Here is a 21,349-nt window from a genome sequence, read left to right as displayed (position 1 = left end):
AAAGTTAGAATTAAAACCACTTCTAACTCCTGGATAAATATACTTCTGACTCTATCCTGACACCCATTGGAACTTGACCCCTCAACCCCCTGATTGCTCATACAACCCCTGACTGATGGCCATCTTATTCCACCCCCTTACAGCTAGTGCTGCAAAAAAGGGGCCGTGTCTTCCTTAACTTTGACTATGTTACCCTTGACAGCCTCAGAAACTCACTGCATGCAGCTACGTTTCAGGGTCAGTACCTAGCAGTGGAGTGGTTGTGACTGCTGCTCTGTGCAACTTATGGCCCAGCATTATCTGGAAGTATCAAACTTATCAATGAGCCCAGAAATATAATACATCCATTTCTTCTTCAAATAACAACCTTTAGCTTTAAATCCTTGTAACTTGTCCATCACTTATTATTTTTCATCCATGTTGCTACGTTTCCTCTTAATCCACAAGACTCATTTTTTGAAATTACTCCCATTATAAAAAATCTTGCTGAGTGCTGAAAGTCCATGCATGTGACATTTGCTGTCTGCCTTCCTTTTCATGTGTTCAATTCATCACTTCAATGACAAGCTTCTAAATTTGTCAATCATGATTTGCTTTTAACAAATACATTTTGGCTGCCCGTGATTAAACCATCCATTTCTAAATGTTTACTAATTTTATTTTGTATTGTGGATTTTAAATATTTTGCTGGAGCTGTCCTGGCCCACATTCACCTCCAACTAACATGATTAGAAAACTGGCTGACAGTTTTTCTTTTGGCTGTTTGTGCAGCCACTGTCATATACAATTTTTTGGCTGTTTATCTACATGTCTGGATTGCATATCAGAAAATAATTACTTGGATGCAAATGAGTTTGGGACATATTGACGGATGGAACCAACCACTAGATCTTGTGCCAGAGTTAGTTGCCCCCCTAGTCAGCCTGTTTCACCACAGCCAAAACGTTGGCATCTACCCAAACAAGTAGAAGATTGCTCCTATTCGTAAAATGCAGGATCAGTTTAATGTGTCCAATTACTGCCCTATCTGCCTGTGCCCAATCATCATTAAAGAAAGTCTTCACTACCACTATGAAGCAGCATATCCCCACCTGTAATCGGTTTCTTTTTATGCTGAGTTTGGGTTCTGCCAGAACCACTGTTACCATAACTTTGACCCCAGCATGGATGCCAGACCTTCTGGAGGGATGGTTTGTTGATAATGCTGCAATGTTTGTTCCTCTGATAATGAAGAAGCTCATGCCAGCTTACATCCAACCATAATGTTCAGACTTGGTCTGACAAATGGCAGGTAACATGTTTCCTACCCAGTGCCAAACTACCATCCCTAACAAGAAAAAGTCCCCTCGTCTCCCCATGACCTTTAGCCATTACCAAACTGCCACCAAGCATCTTGGTTGGGGGATCACATGAATCAGAAGCTGAATTGGACCACTGTATTGACACTTGGTGCAAGAGGAGGTTCAGACATTAAAAAAAAGATATTACACTACATAAAATTAAGTCAAAATATTACATGCCTGAAATAGTCATTATACATTGATATAAAATGACATTGATGCAAAATGACTATTTCTGAGGAATTTAAAATAATTGTGCATGGATTGTACATATAATGGAAATAGCACAAAGTTAAAGTTGAAATTTTTTGAACTGCTCGTTCGTGGAAATGCCCAATTTAAGAAATTAGTAGAATGTTTTTCCTTAATTAGAAGAAGCTGTACATTTTGAAATAATTTCTTTAAAATCATTTTGAGGATGCTGTTTCTAACCATTGTGCAAATAAAGTTGAGGAAATTTTACAAACTTAAATACATTAAGAACTTTAGCACTCTATGACGGCTTATTCTGCTTTTGTGGCTCTTGCTTGTACTGTTCATTTTCCAAAATTAAAATATGTCATGCTTTATATAATGAATTGATGAAGAGCCTTGCAGACTTTAGCCCCTCTGGTACTGTTATTAGCAGACTGTTTAGCTAGTTGCTATTTTGACTTGCAGCTGTATTATATTGATGAGAGTCATTTTGGTTTTATTATATTTACTTACATACACCACTGATACCACTTAAGTATTAAAAGATCCTGAGTATTCTGCAAACCATTTTTGATAAATTGGACAATTATGAGTTTTTTCACACTAATTGCTTGGCATAAAGCTCAAATCTGTATATATTTTATCAGTCCAACTTCCAGATTTTACTCTTATTGTAAGTTGTGTCTGGTTGAGGATTTGTTGATATTCCCAGTCATTGGGAACTGAATACATAACCAAATGGTATTCATGTAACATCTTAAACCTTGAAATGCCAGGGCAATAAATTCATTGGCATTGTAATTCTGATTTAAAACTTGTTTCTAATTTGAACTTTCTGTAATATTTAGAAATTGAATAGCTGTGTTTTGGAAGCAGTAATAAGTTAAATATTTTTCCTCCCTTTTAGTACTTTATCCAATTGGGTATATGAGTTTGATAAGTGGGCTCCATCTGTTGTGAAGATTTCTTACAAGGTTAGTTTTGTTTTCTGTCTTGGGTATGAAAGAAGTGTTGTGATTTTCCTGTTGCTTTTCTCTATACAAGTTTTATAGTATTCATTTACTTCTGAATAGTTAATGTTATGGTGAGTTATCTGGCATTTCAGGCGAATATTACATTCTCTTTTTCCAGATCCAAATAAAAATGAGCATTCAGCTGATATTTTCGTCAAGATGCTTTATTTTTATTTAATTATAATTAAAACTGTAACAGGAATTTACATTTGTTTGAGCAATGCAATCATTTGCATACTGGTATATTTAAAAGTTAATATACGTTAGTTTTTTTTTGCATTTTGCACTGAACAGGTTGAGTACTGGCATGGCACTGGGAGGAAATCCTACTGATAAATGTGGACTGAACTACAATGAGTAAACATATTGGAACAGTTTAACTGGAAAGTTATTTCTAAAGCTTTTAGAAGCAATCTATGTATTTTTATTCTAAAGAAACCAATTAGTGAAAGGTAACTTTAGTATTTCTGCAGCTGTAAATATATGTTGTAATTTTGCACTAACTTCAAAGTTTCTCTATTATGTAAATTTGACAGCTTATAGTAGGAAAAACTGGTAAATACCTGCTGCTATGTTATGGTAACATAACTCTCATTATGTCTAAGGGTACACCAGCTCTCCGACGGTCATTTATTCCGCAGTTGCGCAGTGGAAAATTCAATGTTCTTCTAACCACGTACGAATACATTATTAAGGACAAACATGTGCTTGCTAAGGTAAGATCAATTTCTACATATTTGACAAACTATTCACAAATTGTAAGTAGCAGGTTATCTTGAGCTATCGTACAATTGTTATGATAGTGATTGTCATAAATTAACCATGATTCTATTTTTCTTTCAATTTTATAAAGTTAATTTTCTTGGATAGATGATGAGATTTCAAACTTAATCAGTTTTAGAATTGTATGCATCATCTACTTGGAATTTCAGGTAAAGCAATTAATGAAGGTTTCTAACAAAATTCGTAACTTTAATTATTTGATGATTTTGTTTGTATAATGCTCACCAGACTAAGGTTTTCCCATCGAGTGCTGCAGCTGTATTAATGTACTCTTCTCGGATAGCATAATTTAACCTTCTGTAGAATTTGTGACACATTTTGATTCACCAGATGTTCCCTCTGTTGTAGCTTCGATGGAAATACATGATTGTAGATGAAGGTCATCGTATGAAGAATCACCATTGTAAACTGACCCAGGTGTTGAATACTCACTATGTTGCACCTCGTCGTGTCCTTTTGACTGGAACTCCACTACAGAACAAACTTCCTGAACTTTGGGCCCTTCTCAACTTTCTTTTGCCTACTATCTTCAAAAGCTGCAGCACCTTTGAACAGTGGTTTAATGCTCCATTTGCCATGACTGGAGAAAGGGTAAAGATCATACCACTAGCAATTTTACAGTTGCGTTTTAAAATATAGCTTAAGAAATCCAAACATATATAATTGGGTGGTAGTACTAAGGTTGGAGTATTACTGAAAAAAGAAACATGCTGTTGAAGCTTTTTGTCTTGCATGCATCAGAACAGATTTACAAGAATACCAAATCTCAAAGGGAACAACATTTTATTCCCATTGGGAAGAGGATGCTGATTGGTTGGCCAGTGGATTCTCAGCACCCTATTCGCATGCACTATAAGTTGTTCCCTTTGAGATTTGGTATTCTTGCAAATCTGTCCTGATGAGTGCAAGACAAAAAGCTTTGACACCATGTTTGTTTATTTTCGGCAATACTCAAATATAAACATGCAAAAATGTCCGGTTCAGTTATACTGCACGTATATAATCTATCCGTATAAATTATGGGGAAAAAGTGAGATTTTTCTCTGCATTGAAATATTGCTGTATGATTTCAGAGGCAGATGGACTCTGTTTTGAAATTAACTGTGACATTGATAACATTTTTACGCTATTTCCACTTTTGAAGTGAAAACTGGGGAAGGGGTTGGTGGGGTATAGTAAAGATTGACCTATTGAACTTACTCAAATACCCCTCGCTTTCTTCAGTTTATTAAACTTGTTTTATCTGCCACCCATTGTTATGGGATTATTAATGAGGAACTTTAATAAAACCACAAAGGCGACAGTCTTATTGTGAAAGAAATGGGGGAACTGTGAATCAGGGTGATCGAAGTTGTGAAGTTCTTTCAAACAGAGACTAAACAGAATCTGAATTTGGCAGGTATTTTAAAAACCATTTTCCCTTCCTTGCTGTCTCAAAGCGCTGAACTGAGTTTAAAAATTATCCTACAGATTTGGAAGCCACCTTGTACTGCACTCAGCTAGCCACGCAGTAGTCTTGTTGGCATTGCTGTTTATGACTGGGGAAACAAAGCTGAAACCTGATCCTCTTTCATCCAGTATTTACATTGAGAGCAAGCATTAAGAATAGGAGAATATAACGTTCTCCACCCAAGGCTAGTGTGCCAAAGCTAATTGCTGTAACTTAGAAGAAACCATGTGACAAATCAAATCGCATATATTTTCTTAAAGAGGTTGCTCTGTTAATAGTAACAGAAAACTTTAGTTTACAAAACTAATAAACTTTATAAGCTAGCTGCTAGGTAACTTATTTGCTCTCCTTTCTCACCTTTTTAAAAATTAATACAACAGGTACTTTCATGAATATTCCATTCAACTGGTTGATGTGTATTTTTTTTAATGCTGCTGTTTTCCCAGGTGGAGGAAGCCTTGGTGTTGTTTTAACCTTTTGTTTTAAATTGAAATGTACTAGATATCCTTTTAAGAAGGGCAAGTAACCAAAAAATATATGTTCTGGATTGTTTGCTTGCAGGTGGACCTAAATGAAGAGGAAACGATTCTGATCATTCGTCGTCTTCACAAAGTGCTGCGTCCTTTCCTTCTACGAAGGCTGAAAAAGGAAGTGGAATCCCAGTTGCCAGAGAAGGTTGTAACATTTTCTATAAAGCTTTCAAGAAACTCAGAAATACTAATTTATAAGTAAAACTTTCACACCTGGATTTAATCAATAAAATTGCTTTAATGTAGCTCCTACGAGGTTGTTGACATTTTTATTTAAGTCACCTCCTTAATTTGTCCTTACAGACTGCTGCCCCCTCCTGAACCTCCTTTTCCTCCAAAGTTCTGAATCGTATCCCTTTTTAAATGCTGTAAGTTATTCTCACAGCTCCACATTTGAACATGGAAGTAGCCATTCAACTTCCTCAAATCTGTTCTGCCATTCAAATGGATCACGACTAATCTGTACTGCAACTTCCCGCTTTGTTTTTTAAACTCTGAATACCCTTGCCTACCAAAAATCAATGAATCTCAAAACTGACATTTTCAATTGACCTAGCTCAAACAATCTTTTGGCACGAGAGTTCCAGATTTCCACTACTTTTTTTTTGTAAAGTAGTTTCAAATGTAAATCTGAATGGCCTAGTTCTAATTTTAAGGTTGTGCTCCCTTGTTCTGGAATCCCCAGGAAATAGCACAAATAGAAAAAAACAAGCAAATTTTTAAATCGCCCGAAGTACTTCAAGCCTATTCCGTGCAACCTTCACTCATAATTTAAGCCTTTTAGCCCCAGTATAATTCTAACAAATCTGTGTTGTACCCCTTCTAAGGTTAATCTGTTCTTCCGAAGGGCAGTAACCTAATCTGAATGCTGTACTCCGAATGGGATCTAACCAGAGCTTTGTACAGCATAACTTCCATCCCTTTTATAGTCCAGCACCCCTCTGCCACAGCACTGAAATGGACCTAATTAGAATCACAAATGGCATCCCCTGACTGAGTGTTACACATTCCCTCCTCATCCTACTCAAAACTTTTCCCAACCTTTAGTTTGTTTGCCAACCCATCCTTCTTCAGTACTTATGCACCATTATCAACTTGTGCTTGGCTCCATTCTTACCTGTCTAATCAAGCTGAGATCTCTAGTAATGTCTTGTCATTCCATTCCACAATGCTATCTCTGGAATCTCACAAAGATCTATCTTGACCCCTTTCCCCTTCCTTATTCATATTGTACATCTTGACAACAATATCCAAAGACATTAATTCAGGTCAGTGACCTTACCGTCACTAAATATCCGCTATCTACATTCAGCGGATTGTCTGTTGGCCAGAAACTGAACTGGACTAGCCATATAAATATTGTGGTTACGAGAATAGGTCAGAGGCTGAGAATTCTGTGGTGAGTAACTCGTCACCTGATTCCCCAAGGCCTGTCCACCATCTACAAGGCACAAGTCAGGAGTGTGATGGAATATTCTCTACTCGCCTAGATGAATGTAGCTGCAATAACACTCAAGAAGCTCACCATTGTCCAGGTCAAAGCAGCCCGCTTTACTGGCACCCATCCACCACCTTAAACATTCATTCCCTCCACCATCAGTGTAAAGTGGCTGCGGTGTGTACCATCTACAAGATGAACTGCAGCAACTTCTCAAGGCTCTTTTGACATCACCTTTCAAACTCCAACCTCTACCACCCAAAAGTGGATGCTTGGGAACAGTGCCATCTGCACGATCCCCCTCAGCCACACACCATCCTGATTGGGAACTATATCGCCGTTCCTTCACTGTCACCGCGTCAAAATCCTGGAACTCCCTTCCTAACAGATCTGTCATGGACTGCAGCAGTTCAAGGAGATGGCTCACCAACACCATTGATGGGCAATAAATGCTGGCCTACCCAGCAATGCCCACATCCCATACCTCATCACTACCTCGATTATTACACTGTTTCTCCAACATTTGATCATAGGTGAGCTGCAATTTTGCTCCAATTAAACATTGGGAAAATCAGACTTGTAGTTCTGCTTTGCATGAATTGTGTATCCTCATTAATAATACCATATGCTTCTGTGGTTACTGTCTCTGGTTGAACCATACACTGCCGGCTTGTCATCCTATTTGACCTGTGCTGTGCTGCTAATGCCACTTCTCCATATATAAAGACTGACTGTTTCCAACATTGTCTACCTTTGCTCTATTTACTATTGAAATTCTCATCTGGCTTTGTCATCTATAAGCTCAATTGTCCTATTAACCTCCTTGCTAGCCTCTCATCCTTCTGCCACAGACTTGTCCTAAAAAGAAACTTCAACTCATTCCATAGAACCATAGAAAATTACAGCTCAGAAACAGGCCTTTTGGCCCTTCTTGTCTGTGCCGAACCATTTTATGCCTAGTCCCACTGACCTGCACTTGGACCATATCCCTCCACACCCCTCTCATCCATGAACCCGTCCAAGTTTTTCTTAAATGTTAAAAGTGACCCCGCATTTACCACTTTATCCGGCAGCTCATTCCACACTCCCACCACTCTCTGCGTGAAGAAGCCCCCCCTAATATTCCCTTTAAACTTTTCTCCTTTCACCCTTAACCCATGCCCTCTAGTTTTTTTCTCCCCTAGCCTCAGCCTCACATCTAAGTTGTCCCATTTCCTAAAGCTTGAAATGCTCATCCATTTTTAAAATTTCTTTGTGGTACCTCCCTTTCCTATTTGTAACCTCCTCCAATCTTACAACCCTCTGAAAATAAGATGTTGCTCCAACTCTGGGCCTATTGGGGATCCCACATTCCCTGTCCTTCCATTAGTAACTGGGCTTTCACTGTCTAGACTTTGTGCTCTGGTATTTTCTCTTAACTTTGTCTGCCTCTCAAACCATGTTAAGACCTCCCCATAAAACTTAGAATTTGACCAGGCTTTCATCATTCTGCTGCGCAAAAGAAGCAACTAAGGCATCAATTTTTATCTGACGACACCTCTGTGAAACACCTTGTGACTTTTTCATGTTGTGTAAGTGCAAGTTGTTATGAATTTCTGAATTCTATTGCTAGATATGTGTATCTAAAACCACTTTGCATGGCCAAATGAGGCTTGTGTTGCGTGGAATTTGTGATGCTGTTCAATTCATGATGTCATGATGTAACAGTAATCTGCATAATCTTTGCATTACTTTGTTTAAAGAGAGAGTGTTTTAGAAAGCATTATAGCAGGAACATTGCTCAATAGTCAGTGGTTGCTGGAATAAAAATGTTTCTCATGGTGTTTTAGATCCTTTGCTCTTTGTTCCTGTAGTCTGATTAAGGTGCAATGTTCATAGACTAAAAGGTAGAATAAACTGAAAAGCAGGAATCGAAGACAGGTTGTTTTTGATACCAGAAATATCATTCTTGTATCATGTGAAATATTCTTGCTGGTTTGATTTCAAATGTGCTTAATGCAAATCATAGTTTGAAACTTGATTTGATCATTTTTAATTTTCACTCCCATTATCCCGACCCCAAAATGATCAGCTAATTTCTTATTCATTAGTGTATTACTGACACTCCTGTTCCAATGAAGAAAATTTGTCATTAGTGTGTCCAATACTAGCTCATTAAATTTAAATATCAACTGCTGTCATTCACCAATGTACATTAATAGTCGAAGGAAGTATTGGGGTAACTTTGTATCTGATATTTCAGGATTTTTTTCTGCCATGTTTATTCACCTGATTTAATCGCCATAAATGCCAGGCAATGACCATCACCAATAAGAGACACTCTAACCATCATCCCTTGACATTCAATGGTGTTACCATCACTGAATCCCCCACTGTCACCATCATTGGGGTTACCATTGACCAGAAACCCAACTGGACTCGTCACATAAACACACTGACTACAAAAACAGGTCAGAGGCTAGGAATACTGCAGCAAGTAACTCCCCTCCTGACTCCCCAAAGCCTATCCACCGTCTACAAGGCACAACTCAGGACTGTGATGGAATACTCCCCACTTGCCTGGATGGCTGCAGCTCCAACAACAGCCAAGAAGCTTGACCCCATCCAGGACAAAGCAGCTTGCTTGATTGACACCACATCTACAAACATCCACTCCCTCCACCACCGATGCTCAGTAGCAGCAGTGTGTACTATCTACAAGATGCACCACAGCAATTCACCAAAAATCCTGAGACAGCACCTTCCAAACCCACGACCACTTCCATCTAGAAGGGCAAGGGCAGCAGATATGTGGGAATACCACCACCTTCAAATTTCCCTCGAAGCCATTCACCATCCTGACTTGGAAATATTTTTCGCCTGTTCCATCGCAGTCGCTCGGTCAAAATCCTGGAATCTCCTCCCCAACGGCATTGTGGGTCAACCCACAGCACATGGACTGCAGTGATTTAAGAAGGCGGCTCACCACCACCTTCTCAAGAGCAACTAGGAATGGGCAATAAATGCTGGCCACTCAGCGACGCCCGTGTCCCACGAATGAATTAAAAAAAAAGAATAATATCAATTCATTTTTTTTCTGACACTCCCTGCATTGCAAAGATGTAAAATCCCTTAGTTGTAGATTTAATAGAGTGGGAGAAATGCATTTGTGTCGCACTAATTCTAGTCAATTCACCAGGACAGGTAGAGCCATGGCCCACCTGACTTTCTTCATTAATTTACACAGCATCACTAGAAGTGGCTATGCATGAACACATTTCTTCCCCAAAGACCTAATTTGCAAAAACTGGTCTTAATTAGAGTTTAGGTTTATCTCTAGCTTGCTAGCTCATTTAACGTAAATATTTTTTCATCTGTTATAGATCTCTGTTTCATATTGTTTTCGTGTAATAACAAATTAAATTTTATTTTCAGGTTGAGTACGTCATCAAATGTGACATGTCTTCTCTACAGAAGATTCTATACCGTCACATGCAAGCTAAAGGAATTCTTCTAACAGATGGTTCTGAGAAAGACAAGAAGGTAGGGATGTAAGATATGATTTGCTAAGAACGTTGTCTTGGATTATGTTCCATATCATATTTAAGCTTAGACCTGTGAGACATTTATATATCATGAAACAATTTGCGTATTATGCCCGAGTTTCCTTAATGCTTTGTCTTTTGGTTTGGGCGATGCCCTTTTTGGAGGCTGCCCTTCTTGCTCTGTCCCTGAGTTTAATTGATTTAGTTTATTTGATTTGCATGAAAAGAAATGGCAGCTCTTTGAAACAATTATCCAATTAGTTTTACTCTTTCCTCCCAAATCGCTGTGATTTTTTTCCTTTTCAAACATTTATTGAATCTGCTTTTGAAAGTCCCTATTGATACTGTTTCCATCACTTGCGAAGTATCAAGTAGTGCAATCCAGAACAACACAAACTCCCTTGTATTCGCATCCTTAACATATTAAAACATCCCAAGCTGCTTCACAGGAGCATTATCAAACAAAATTTTACATCAAGCCACATAATATATTAGCACATATGGCCTTGGCCAAAGCAGTAGGTTTTAAGGAGGAAAAAGAGTTGGAAGGGTTTAGTTAAGGAATTAAGAATTGAGGAGTTATGCAGCTGAAGGCACGGCCTCCAATGCTGAAGCAATTAAAATCAAGGATATTCGAGGATAGAATTGGATGAGTGCAGATATCTTGGAAGGTTGTAGGGCTGGAGGAGATTACGGAGCTTGGGACGGGGTGAGAACACAAAAGGCTTTGAAAATAAGGATGTGAATTTTAAAATCACAGCATTGCTAATCAGGTGCTAATGTAGGTCAGCTAGTATGGTGATTGATGAACAGGACTTGGAATGAGCTAGGACATAGGCGACAGAATGTTGGATGACCTCAAGTTTACAGAAGATAGAACATCGGAGGCCATCCAGGAATGCACTGGAACAGTCAACTGAAAATTTCTCTCCCATGTTGTGGCATTATTGAGTGTCTCCCAGGTCAGAATCCATTGCAGAATGACTTCCATCATCTGCTCCAGTAACAATGCAATCTCTCCTTTTGAGGGATGCAAGCTAGCTTTAACTGGTGCTATCCTTTCACGACTTTTTTTTGCTGAGATGTGTAGCTAATCATCAATGTGGTGAGCACTTTCTGGGTGTTGCAATCATGTTACAGTAATTCCATGCTTAATGTTGTAGTTGCATTCCTGGAAAATGCAACTTTAAGTGAAACAAATTGAAGCGAATCAGATTTTCCTGTTATAGCTAATGTAAAAGCTGTGGCTGGGTCTGTAGGACCCTTCTCATCAGAAAAAAATTGAAACCCTCTAAGTTGAAATATCTTACATTGCTTTTTTTATATTTGCAAATGAAATAACTTTTAAAATAAATTTTAAAATGTAAAAGAATTATGCGGACACTTCCTACTTGATTCCAGCTTGCCTCCCTTCCCATTCTGTTCCGATTTTGCTCTCTGAACCTTTAACTTTCCATACATCCTGCTCCCTGCTGCTTTCTGCTTCCCCCTCCTGAACCCTAGCTATGAGCGAGGGCTTGCGAGATGAACAATGAGCTGAGCACCGAGAGGCCGTAAGAGCAACTTCAAGTTACAGGGTTGCACAGTTAAATCCCAAAGCGCGAGAGGTTGCTTCAAAATGGCGCCATTTGGGTCACGCCAGAAGCAATGCAAACAACATTAGAAAAATACTCTTTTACATGAATACTAGCCCTAATAACTGATGTTAAAGCAAAATCACTTAAATTGGGCAAAAGGAACTTGCTGTACTTAGACTTAGCAGACAGCATAAAGTTTATACGCTGCCAACATTGGAAGCAGTGGGCACAGGTTAACCCTGCATCATGATTCCTATGGCCACTGTCAGGGACTATTGAATTTTGTCCCTATTGGTATGAGAGTGAATGTACTTTGTTTAAATCCATGTGCTCTGACTTCCACATTTCTCCTTGCATAGGATTAAGCAATTAAATGTACGAACAATGGTTAATGGGATTGGCCGATATTACAAATTGAGTCTAATTCCCTTCTACTATGTGACTAAAATAACAAACCTGATAATTTGTTTAAAACCAGAATGCTGAAAAGGCTGGAAATTTGAAATAAAAAGAGAAAATGCTGGAAACACTCAGCAGGTCAGGTGGAACTTCTCTATTCTGATGAAAGGTCATTGACCTGAAATGTTAACTCACAGATGCTGCCTGACCTGCTGAGTGTTTCCAGAATTCTTTTTAAATTTCTGATGATTTGTTTGCTCCTTCACATGTATATTTGCTATGATGCTTCCAATGCACTATTAAAGGTTGTTCCACAATAAACTAACTCCTCTTGCGGGGCCAAAGTCAAGTTGCCATTTTTCAAACTGTATGGATCCTGACATTCAAATACTATAATCTGCAAAATACTCACAAAATGACCAAAGGTTACTTGGGAGTGGTCTCCATCTGCTAACTTTCTTATGCTTAAAATTCCTTCTGTTTCTTCTCAGGGTAAAGGTGGTGCAAAAACCCTCATGAATACCATAATGCAGCTCCGAAAAATATGCAACCATCCCTTCATGTTTCAGCACATAGAGGTAAGTTCCTAATGCAATATAAAGAGAAATATTCCTACACTGCTGTTTATTTTCTACAAAATAAAATTGAAGTTCACAAATTACCCTAAGTGCTTTTTGCTTCAACCCAAAATAAACGGCAGAAAAAGCAAATGTATTTTAGACTTCGACTGGAAGATCAGAGGTTGTTATAGAATGGCATCCTTCTTTGATGTGTAATTGTGCCTACGCATCTCTTTTGTACAGGTATCCAATTAGTCCCACTCTCCTGCTCTTTCCCCATAACCGTGTTTTCCCCACCCCTTCACATAGTTATCCAGTTCTTTTGAATATAATTATTGAATTTTGTTTCCACCGTCCTTTTAGGCAGTGCTTTTCAAATCCTACCTGGCTGTGTAAAATATGGTTATCTCATTACCTCTCATTCTTTTGTCAATAACTTTCCTTTGTGTCCTCTGATCACTGACCCTTCCGCCACTGGAAATAGTTTCTCCTTAGTTAGTCAGTCAGAACTATCCATAACAACTCATCTTAGTAACATGTTACAATTAAGGTTTACGATTTCAGATTGAGTTTATTTTCAGAACGGAGTATAAATCAACTGAGATCCTCTTAAGTCATCTTTCAATGACCTTTCCGTGATCTTAAACGGGTCTACTTTATGTATTGCGCAAGGCTTGGAAACAGTATGTTTAAACATTTGGCAAAGCTGTTAATTTATTTCACTAACTTTGTGCACGTCCCCTCTCGTACATACAAATATACAAATTAGGAACAGGAGTAGGCCACTAGCCTCCACGGGCCTGCTCCGCCACTCCGTAAGATCCTGGCTGATCTGATTGTAACCTCCTGCCTAACCTTTCACCCCTTCTTTGATCAAGCATCTATCTACCTCAGCCTTAAAAGTATTTAAAGGCTCTGCTTCCATTACCTTTTGAGAAAGGGAGTTCCAAAGACACTCTACCCTCTGAGAGAAAACAGTTCTCCTCATCTCTGTCTTAAATGGGTAACTGCAATAAATTAGTTAAATATAACTTCCTTTCCACAAAACCATGTTAACTCTGCCTGACTGCTTTGATTTTCTATTGTTAAGTGACTTATCGTAACATCTTTAATAATATGTCATAGGAAAAATATGAAGTTGTTCAGCTAACTGGCCTGCAGTTTCCTGCTTTATGGCCCCATCCCTTATCAAATACAGCAGTTACATTTGCTATTGAATTTTAGAAAGTTAAAACCAACACATCAACTATTTTGAGCTATTTCTTTTAAGATCCTAGAGTGAAGTCCATCTGGACCCAGGGATTTGTCAGCCCACAGCTCCAACAGTTTGCTAAGTATCCCTTCCCTGGTGATTGTAATTTTCCTGAGTTCCGCTGTCTCTTCTAATTCCTGATTCACAGCTATTTCTGGGATATTCCTCTATAGTGAAGACCAAGCAAAATGCCTGTTCAAATCATCTGCCATCTCCTTAATTTCTAACATTAATTCTCTGGACTCACTTTCTATCAAACCAACTCTCACTAGCTATCTTTGTTTCTAGTTAACCTTCCTCTCTTACTCTAATTTTTCCCTCCTCACTCTCTTTGCTGGTCTTTATACCCTGTCCAATCTTCTGACCTGCCACCTATCTTTGTACAGTCATATGCTTTTTCATTAATTTGATACTACCTTTAATGTTTTTAGTTAGCAGGGATGATTGGTCCTCCCCTTGGAATTTTTATTTCCCGTTAGAATATATCCCTTTTTGGATGTTCAGAAATATCTCTTTTTGGGAGATGGGAAATATCCCTTTGAATGTCTACCCCTGCACCTCTATTGATCTATCCCTTAACCTCATTTGCAAGTTCAATTTAGATCTGTATTTATACCCTCATAATTTCCCTTATTTAAGTTTAAAATATTGGTCTTAGACCCATTCTTCTCTCCCTCAAACTGAATGGAAAATTCAATTATTTCACAATCACTGCTACCTCGGGATGCCATCACTTGAGGTTATCAAGTAATCCTGACAAGTTGTAGAATTCAAGATCTGGTATAGCCTGCTCTCTGGTTGGCTCCAGAACATGCCGTTCTAAGAAACTATCCCAAAAACATCCTGTGAACTCCTCTAGGCTATCTTTGCTCACCTGATTTTTCCAGATGTAAAATTATGTTTTATATAGTTTTATGTAGATTAGAGTCATAGAGGCCCAACTTGTCCATGCCGCCCTTTTTTTTTAAACCCTTAAGGTAATCCCAATTGCCCTCATTTGGCCCATATCCCTCTATACCCATCTTATCCATGTAACTATCTAAATGCTTTTTAAAAGACAAAATTGTACCTGCCTCTACTACTACATCTGGCAGCTTGTTCCAGACACTCACCACCCTCTGTGTGAAAAAATTGTCCCTCTGGACCCTTTTGTATCTCTCCCCTCTCATCTTAAACCTATGCCCTCTAGTTTTAGACTCCCCTACTTTTGGGAAAAGATATTGACTATCTAGCTGATCTGTTCCCCTCATTATTTTATAGACCTCTATAAGATCACCCCTCAGCCTCCTACGCTCCAGAGAAAAAAGTCCCAGTCTATCCAGCCTCTCCTTATAACTCAAACCATCAAGTCCCGATAGCATCCTAGTAAATCTTTTCTGCACTCTTTCTAGTTTAAAAATATCCTTTCTATAATAGGGTGACTAGAACTGCACACAGCATTCCAAGTGTGACCTTACCAATGTCTTGTACAACTTCAACATCCCAACTCCTGTATTCAATGTTCTGACCGATGAAACCAAGCATGCCGAATGCCTTCTTCACCACTCTGTCCACCTGTGACTCCACTTTCAAGGAGCTATGAACATGTACCCCTAGATCTCTTTGTTCTGTAACTCTCCCCAGCGCCCTACCATTAACTGAGTAAGTCTTGCCCTGGTTCAATCTACCAAAATGCATCACCTCACATTTGTCTAAATTAAACTCCATCTGCCATTCGTCAGCCCACTGGCCCAATTGATCAAGATCCCCGTTGCAATCGGAGGTAACTTTCCTCACTGTCCACTATGTCACCAATCTTGGTGTCATCTGCAAACTTACTAACCATGCCTCCTATATTCTCATCCAAATCGTTAATATAAATGACAAATAACAGTGGACCCAGCACTGATCCCTGAGGCACACCGCTGGTCACAGGCCTCCAGTTTGAAAAACAACTCTCTACAACCACCCTCTGGCTTCTGTCAAGAAGCTAATTTTGTATCCATTTAGATACCTTACCCCGGATCCCGTGAGATTTAACCTTATGCAACAACCTACCATGCAGTACCTTGTCAAAGGCCTTGCTAAAGTCCATGTAGACAACATCAACTGCACTGCCCTCATCTACTTTCTTGGTTACCCCTTCAAAAAACTCAATTAAATTTGTGAGACATGATTTTCCACTCTCAAAGCCATGCTGACTGTCCCTAATCAGTCCTTGTGTCTCTAACTGCCTGTACGGAGAATTAAAATCCTCCATTATTATTGCCACACATTTCTGACAAGCTCCCATTATCTCCTCCTTTATACTATGTAGTTACAATTTGGGAGTCTTTATACCACTTCCATGGGTGACTTCTTGCCTTTATCATTCCTCACCTCTACTCAAACCGTTTATACATCCTGGTTTCCTGAATTTAGGTCATTCCTCTCTAATGTACTAATACCATCATTAACACAAGCACTTGTCCACCTTTTCTAACATCCCTGTCCTTCCTAAATGTCATGCACCTTTCAATATTCAGGTTTCAATCTATGTCAGCTCTCTTAACATATCTCTAAGTGAGCATATTGAATTATTTTTATTTGCGCTATCAGTGCATCTGTTTTGTTTCAATTCAATTCCTAAGGTTTAAAACAGTACAGGATTTAGTGGTAAGATTAATTTTAAGAAAACATGAAGTAAATAAGTGAGTAAAATAATTAAGTAGTTAATAAAATTACATAAGGATGACAAGATGTCCTATGTTTCATGGCTGCAGCATGTGGGAGCTTCTGGATACCAGTGTAAGTGCCTTTGACTTGAGAAGCTTAGGCTTAGAGTCATCGAGTTTGAGGCCGAGTTGCAGACAGTGTCCACCTAGAATTATATTCCAGCAAGAAATCCTGGCTTTTAAGTGGGGTGGAGAAAAAGACGCTAGAGAAAACAAAAATTATTTCATGTTGTAAAAAACATTTCATCAAACCTGGCCTTCAATATGTTTATGGGCAAAAAACATTGACAGGCTTTGATGCAGTACTTTAATAATAATGCAAGCAGACAGCTTTCTATTTTTGTATAATTTAGCTGTTAAATATTTTGCTAAATGAAATGAAGTGCTTTTTGGAAATAGCTGAATCATATTTTGATCTGCCAGACTAGTGAAAGAACAGTTACTTACCTCCCCCGCTCCCACTAATAAAGTATAACACTTATTAGGGCAAATGAAGCAGCATATAATTTCTTTCGGTCCTTTCTAAGTAGCACTTTTTTGATTTTTTTTTTCCCCCCAGGTTTGATATTCCTCATATGCTTTTTAAATTACACTTCTTAATAATTATACACTGCAATGACTTTTTTTTTGCTTTCCTGTTGCAGGAATCTTTTGCTGAACACTTGGGTTATAATGGAGGGCTCATTACTGGGTAAGTGGCAAAACATTTTGTTTTGTACGGTTTTTGAAAGTTGTGATGCAACTCCAAATTTGAGAGTTAAATTCAAGGTGGCATATGTACTTTTGTATTTTAGAGCCAGTTTGTTTGTACCTCATGCATAAACTTATGTGATTTTTATACTAAGCTAAAAGGTATGTGGGAATTATTTTCTTCTTCATCCATCCATATTGCTATCATAAGGCTGATCATATTATTTGATAGAGAGGAAAAAAATGAAAGGCTATTCAATTTTACTGTGTACCTTTATTTTTGTCTGGATGGTGGGAAGAAGGTAAGAGAATGCTTAAAAGGAAACAACTTTTGAACACTTAATTTTAAGTATATTTTTTTTAAAAACAAATTATACTTTTTTTATTGCATGGATGGAGTTCAAATCCTGTCTAAAGCGCAGGAATGGATCTCTCTTTAGTTGAAGTTTGGAGCAAGGCTCGTAACAGAATTTGACTTTATCTTTTGCTGCATCGTGTAACAATTAGGGAAGACTGGTTTCAGTCACAACATTTCCCTAATTGTGCAGTTTCATGCCCTGTCGTTTTGCAGTAAGAGTAAGATGGATCACCATGTGGTAACTTAACAACTGATGTCCTTTTCTTGAAATATGTTCAGTAAATTATATTGTAATAACTTGGAGATAAATGAGATTGCAGGAGCAATCCTGTTTATTTTAGCTCACTGTTTTATGCCATAATTAGTTGAATTTAGTACCTCTGCCATGACTTTAAGTTGGTTAAATGCTGGACAAATAAATGTTCAAAGTAAAAGCATTTATCTAACCATACAACAATTTAATATACTGATGCTTCCATTACTTCCATTTAGTCCTGACCTATATCGAGCTTCAGGAAAATTTGAATTATTGGACCGCATTTTGCCAAAACTGCGAGTTACTAATCACCGAGTACTGCTGTTCTGCCAGATGACCTCACTGATGACCATTATGGAAGATTATTTTGCATTCAGAAGTTTTTCGTACTTGCGACTTGATGGTATGTTCCACTCATGAGAACTTGGCTGCATCTCGTTTGCCCCAATGGAGTCTGTGTATTATGATTAAAGTCATTGTGAGATGATTTAAGTAGACATGTATACAGAAAAGCATCCAATATGAACTGATAGACAATGCATATGATACCGTTCAGTTGTATTTAATGAAAATGACTAATTTGAAGCTAGGTGAGATTACATGTTTAGTACTAAGTGACATTAAATTTATAACTTGGGCATCGTTAGAATCATAGAATCCCTACAGTGAAGAAGGAGGCCATTCAGCCCATCAAGTCTGCACCAACTACAGTCCCACCCAAGCCCAATCCCCATAACCCCATGCATTTACCCTAGTTAACTCCCCTGACACTAAGGGGCAATTTAGTATGGCCAATCCACTTAACCCGCACATCTTTGGACTGTGGGAGGAAACGGGAGCACCCAGAGGAAACCCACGCAGATGTGGGGAGAACGTGCAAACTCTATACAGACAGTGATCCAAGCCGGGAATCAAACCTGGGTTTCTGGCGCTGGGAAGCAGCAGTGCTAACCACCGTGCCACCCTTAGCTATTGTTCTTAATTCAAAATAAAATTTCCCCAAATGCTGCTGCAATTCAACAGTATGAATAGGCAGGGTGTTCATTTGTTTATGAAGTCTTTTAATCTGACAATTTTCATCAAATGTAAGGCTACATTCTGCATTCTCTCATTTCCTTCTCTACGAACGGTATGCTTTGTCTGTACAGCGCGCAAGAAACAATACTTTTCACTGTATGCTAATACATGTGACAATAATAAATCAAATCAGAGTATCTTCTAAACAGGAATGCCTGTTGAAATGGCACTGACTGATCATCTGTTTCATATTTTTGATCATATGATGAGGCATTCTTTCAAAATTCAAAATTGACCCTTGGAACTACATACTGGAAAACAAATTCAGTATTTCGGCATGTGTTGGGTGTCCACTTGCAGCCAGCGCAGGCAAAAGCTGCCGGGCTGGATGCATGGGCCTCTCTTGCCATTGGTTAAATCCCAGCAGCATTAACTGGCCACTTAAGGGCCTTGGTTCCTCCTGATCCTTCTGATAAAATTGAGGCAAACCTCCTGCCGCCGCCCAATTTGTTTTCCCCATTGTCAGGCAAATTACCAGAGGTATGAAAATATGAGGGCAGTGGAGGCTGGGTCATAATATATCCAAGGCTGAGTTGGACAATTTTTGATTTACAAGGCTTATGGGGCACAGGCAGTAAAGTGGAGATCAGCCATGATTTGATAGAATGGCAGAGCAGACTCGATGGGTCAAATGGCTTATTCCTGCTCCTATTTCTTATGATCTTATGAACACGGAAGACTCGAAAGCGAGTGGAAAGTGCCCTTGAAGGTGTAAGAATCAGATATTTAAATGTGCAAAATACCAACTTATCCTGGCATTAACAGCAATCTCTTGAGGTGTGTGGATCTCACCGCAATGTTCAAGATGAGAGTACAACGGGAGGTTATTTAGCATTAAAACTAACATGCTAGAAAGCATTGCCACGGGGAAGGTTTGCACTCATAGCACTTGAAGTAAAGAGAGCCCCCAGATAAGGGTAGACAGACAGAGGCTCAGTGCCCTCTACATGACTGATCAACAGAACCTCAAAAGGCTCATGCTCTCATGGCAGTTTGTTGCTGACATTTGTAGCTTTTTGGAACGAGACTTCTTTACAAGAAGGTCAGGTGGGCATACACTGTGGCCATCAAGGTTACTGCAGTCTTGGATTTCTTCACTCTGGCACCTTTTCAGACATAAGCTGAGGACGTGAGAGTTTCACTTTCTGTAGCCCAGAATTTTGGTATTCACTGAAAGGGAGAAGGGTAAGCATGTGAAGTGAGAGAGACATCTATGATGGAGTAATTATAAATTAACTCTTGAAGGAGTGAATAATCTTTTCTTGACTTGGATTTTTCATTTATTTTTATTTGAAAGCAGATGATTTTTAGATTTATGTGGTGGAGTTTTGCACCTGTGAATGTTACAATAATTGAGAATTGACTTATTTTTGTGGTAAAATATGTATTCCTGAGTTTTATCTTCTATCCTGTACACATAGGAACAACTAAAGCAGAGGACCGCGGCGCTTTGCTGAAAATGTTCAATGAAGAAAACTCCAAGTACTTCATATTCTTGCTTAGTACCCGAGCTGGTGGTCTGGGTTTGAATCTTCAAGCTGCTGATACTGTTGTCATCTTTGACAGTGACTGGAATCCGCATCAGGTGTGATGTTTATTTTATTACAAAGACCGTGGTTGTTTTATGTAAGAAAAAAAAGCAAGCATGAGAATTTTTTTAAATTATCAGTGGTTGTTGATATTACATGTCAATACAATGTCTGTGCCCATTTTAAACAATTTTCATCTTGCAATGCCTGTGGAGAGTAATTGTCATTTTTAAAAAGCTGTGGTAGTACATCATAAGTACAATTTCAGGAGAGGTATTCCAAGAATTTCATAATAATAACAAAACTTCCACCTCTGTAACCTCACTCAACTCTAACCCTTCCCCAGTACATCTGCTGCTGTAACCTTCACCTATACCTTTATTACATTGAGGCTTAACTACTTCATTGCCATGCTGGCTGGCCTTGCATCTTCCACCTTACATAAATTTGTGTTCAACTTCTCTACCCACATATTAACTGGCTCCAAATTTCATTCATCTGGTGCTTACTGACCTACACTGGTTCCCCATCCAACGCTGCCGCAGTTTCCAAATCCTCATTGTTGTTTTCAAATCCCACAACGGCCTTGCCCATTCCTATCTATATAGCTTTTTCCAGTCCTATGAGTTTTAAAGATCTCTGTGCTCCAAACCTGATCTCTTGAATATCCCTGATTTTCATTGCT

The 21,349-nt window shown here is 38.7% G+C and overlaps 1 protein-coding gene across 3 annotated transcripts in view; it reads left to right on the top strand.

Annotated features, from left to right (window-relative positions):
- Positions 1–21,349, top strand: part of LOC144494859 (SWI/SNF-related matrix-associated actin-dependent regulator of chromatin subfamily A member 2-like) — a 132,857-nt gene that overhangs the window by 74,395 nt on the left and 37,113 nt on the right. For all 3 annotated transcript variants that reach the window (XM_078214314.1, XM_078214315.1, XM_078214313.1), the window contains exons 17-25: positions 2,443–2,509; positions 3,154–3,264; positions 3,680–3,922; positions 5,343–5,456; positions 10,164–10,271; positions 12,741–12,827; positions 17,399–17,445; positions 18,295–18,461; positions 20,557–20,720. In XM_078214314.1, the coding sequence (XP_078070440.1) occupies positions 2,443–2,509; positions 3,154–3,264; positions 3,680–3,922; positions 5,343–5,456; positions 10,164–10,271; positions 12,741–12,827; positions 17,399–17,445; positions 18,295–18,461; positions 20,557–20,720 (1,108 nt within the window). The remainder of the gene's footprint in view (positions 1–2,442; positions 2,510–3,153; positions 3,265–3,679; positions 3,923–5,342; positions 5,457–10,163; positions 10,272–12,740; positions 12,828–17,398; positions 17,446–18,294; positions 18,462–20,556; positions 20,721–21,349) is intronic.

This window comes from Mustelus asterias, chromosome 6 (genome assembly GCF_964213995.1).
Source record: "Mustelus asterias chromosome 6, sMusAst1.hap1.1, whole genome shotgun sequence".
Lineage (NCBI taxonomy): Eukaryota > Metazoa > Chordata > Chondrichthyes > Carcharhiniformes > Triakidae > Mustelus > Mustelus asterias.
The sequence above is the reverse complement of the archived record's forward strand: the minus strand, read 5'-3'. Positions and strand labels throughout refer to the sequence as shown.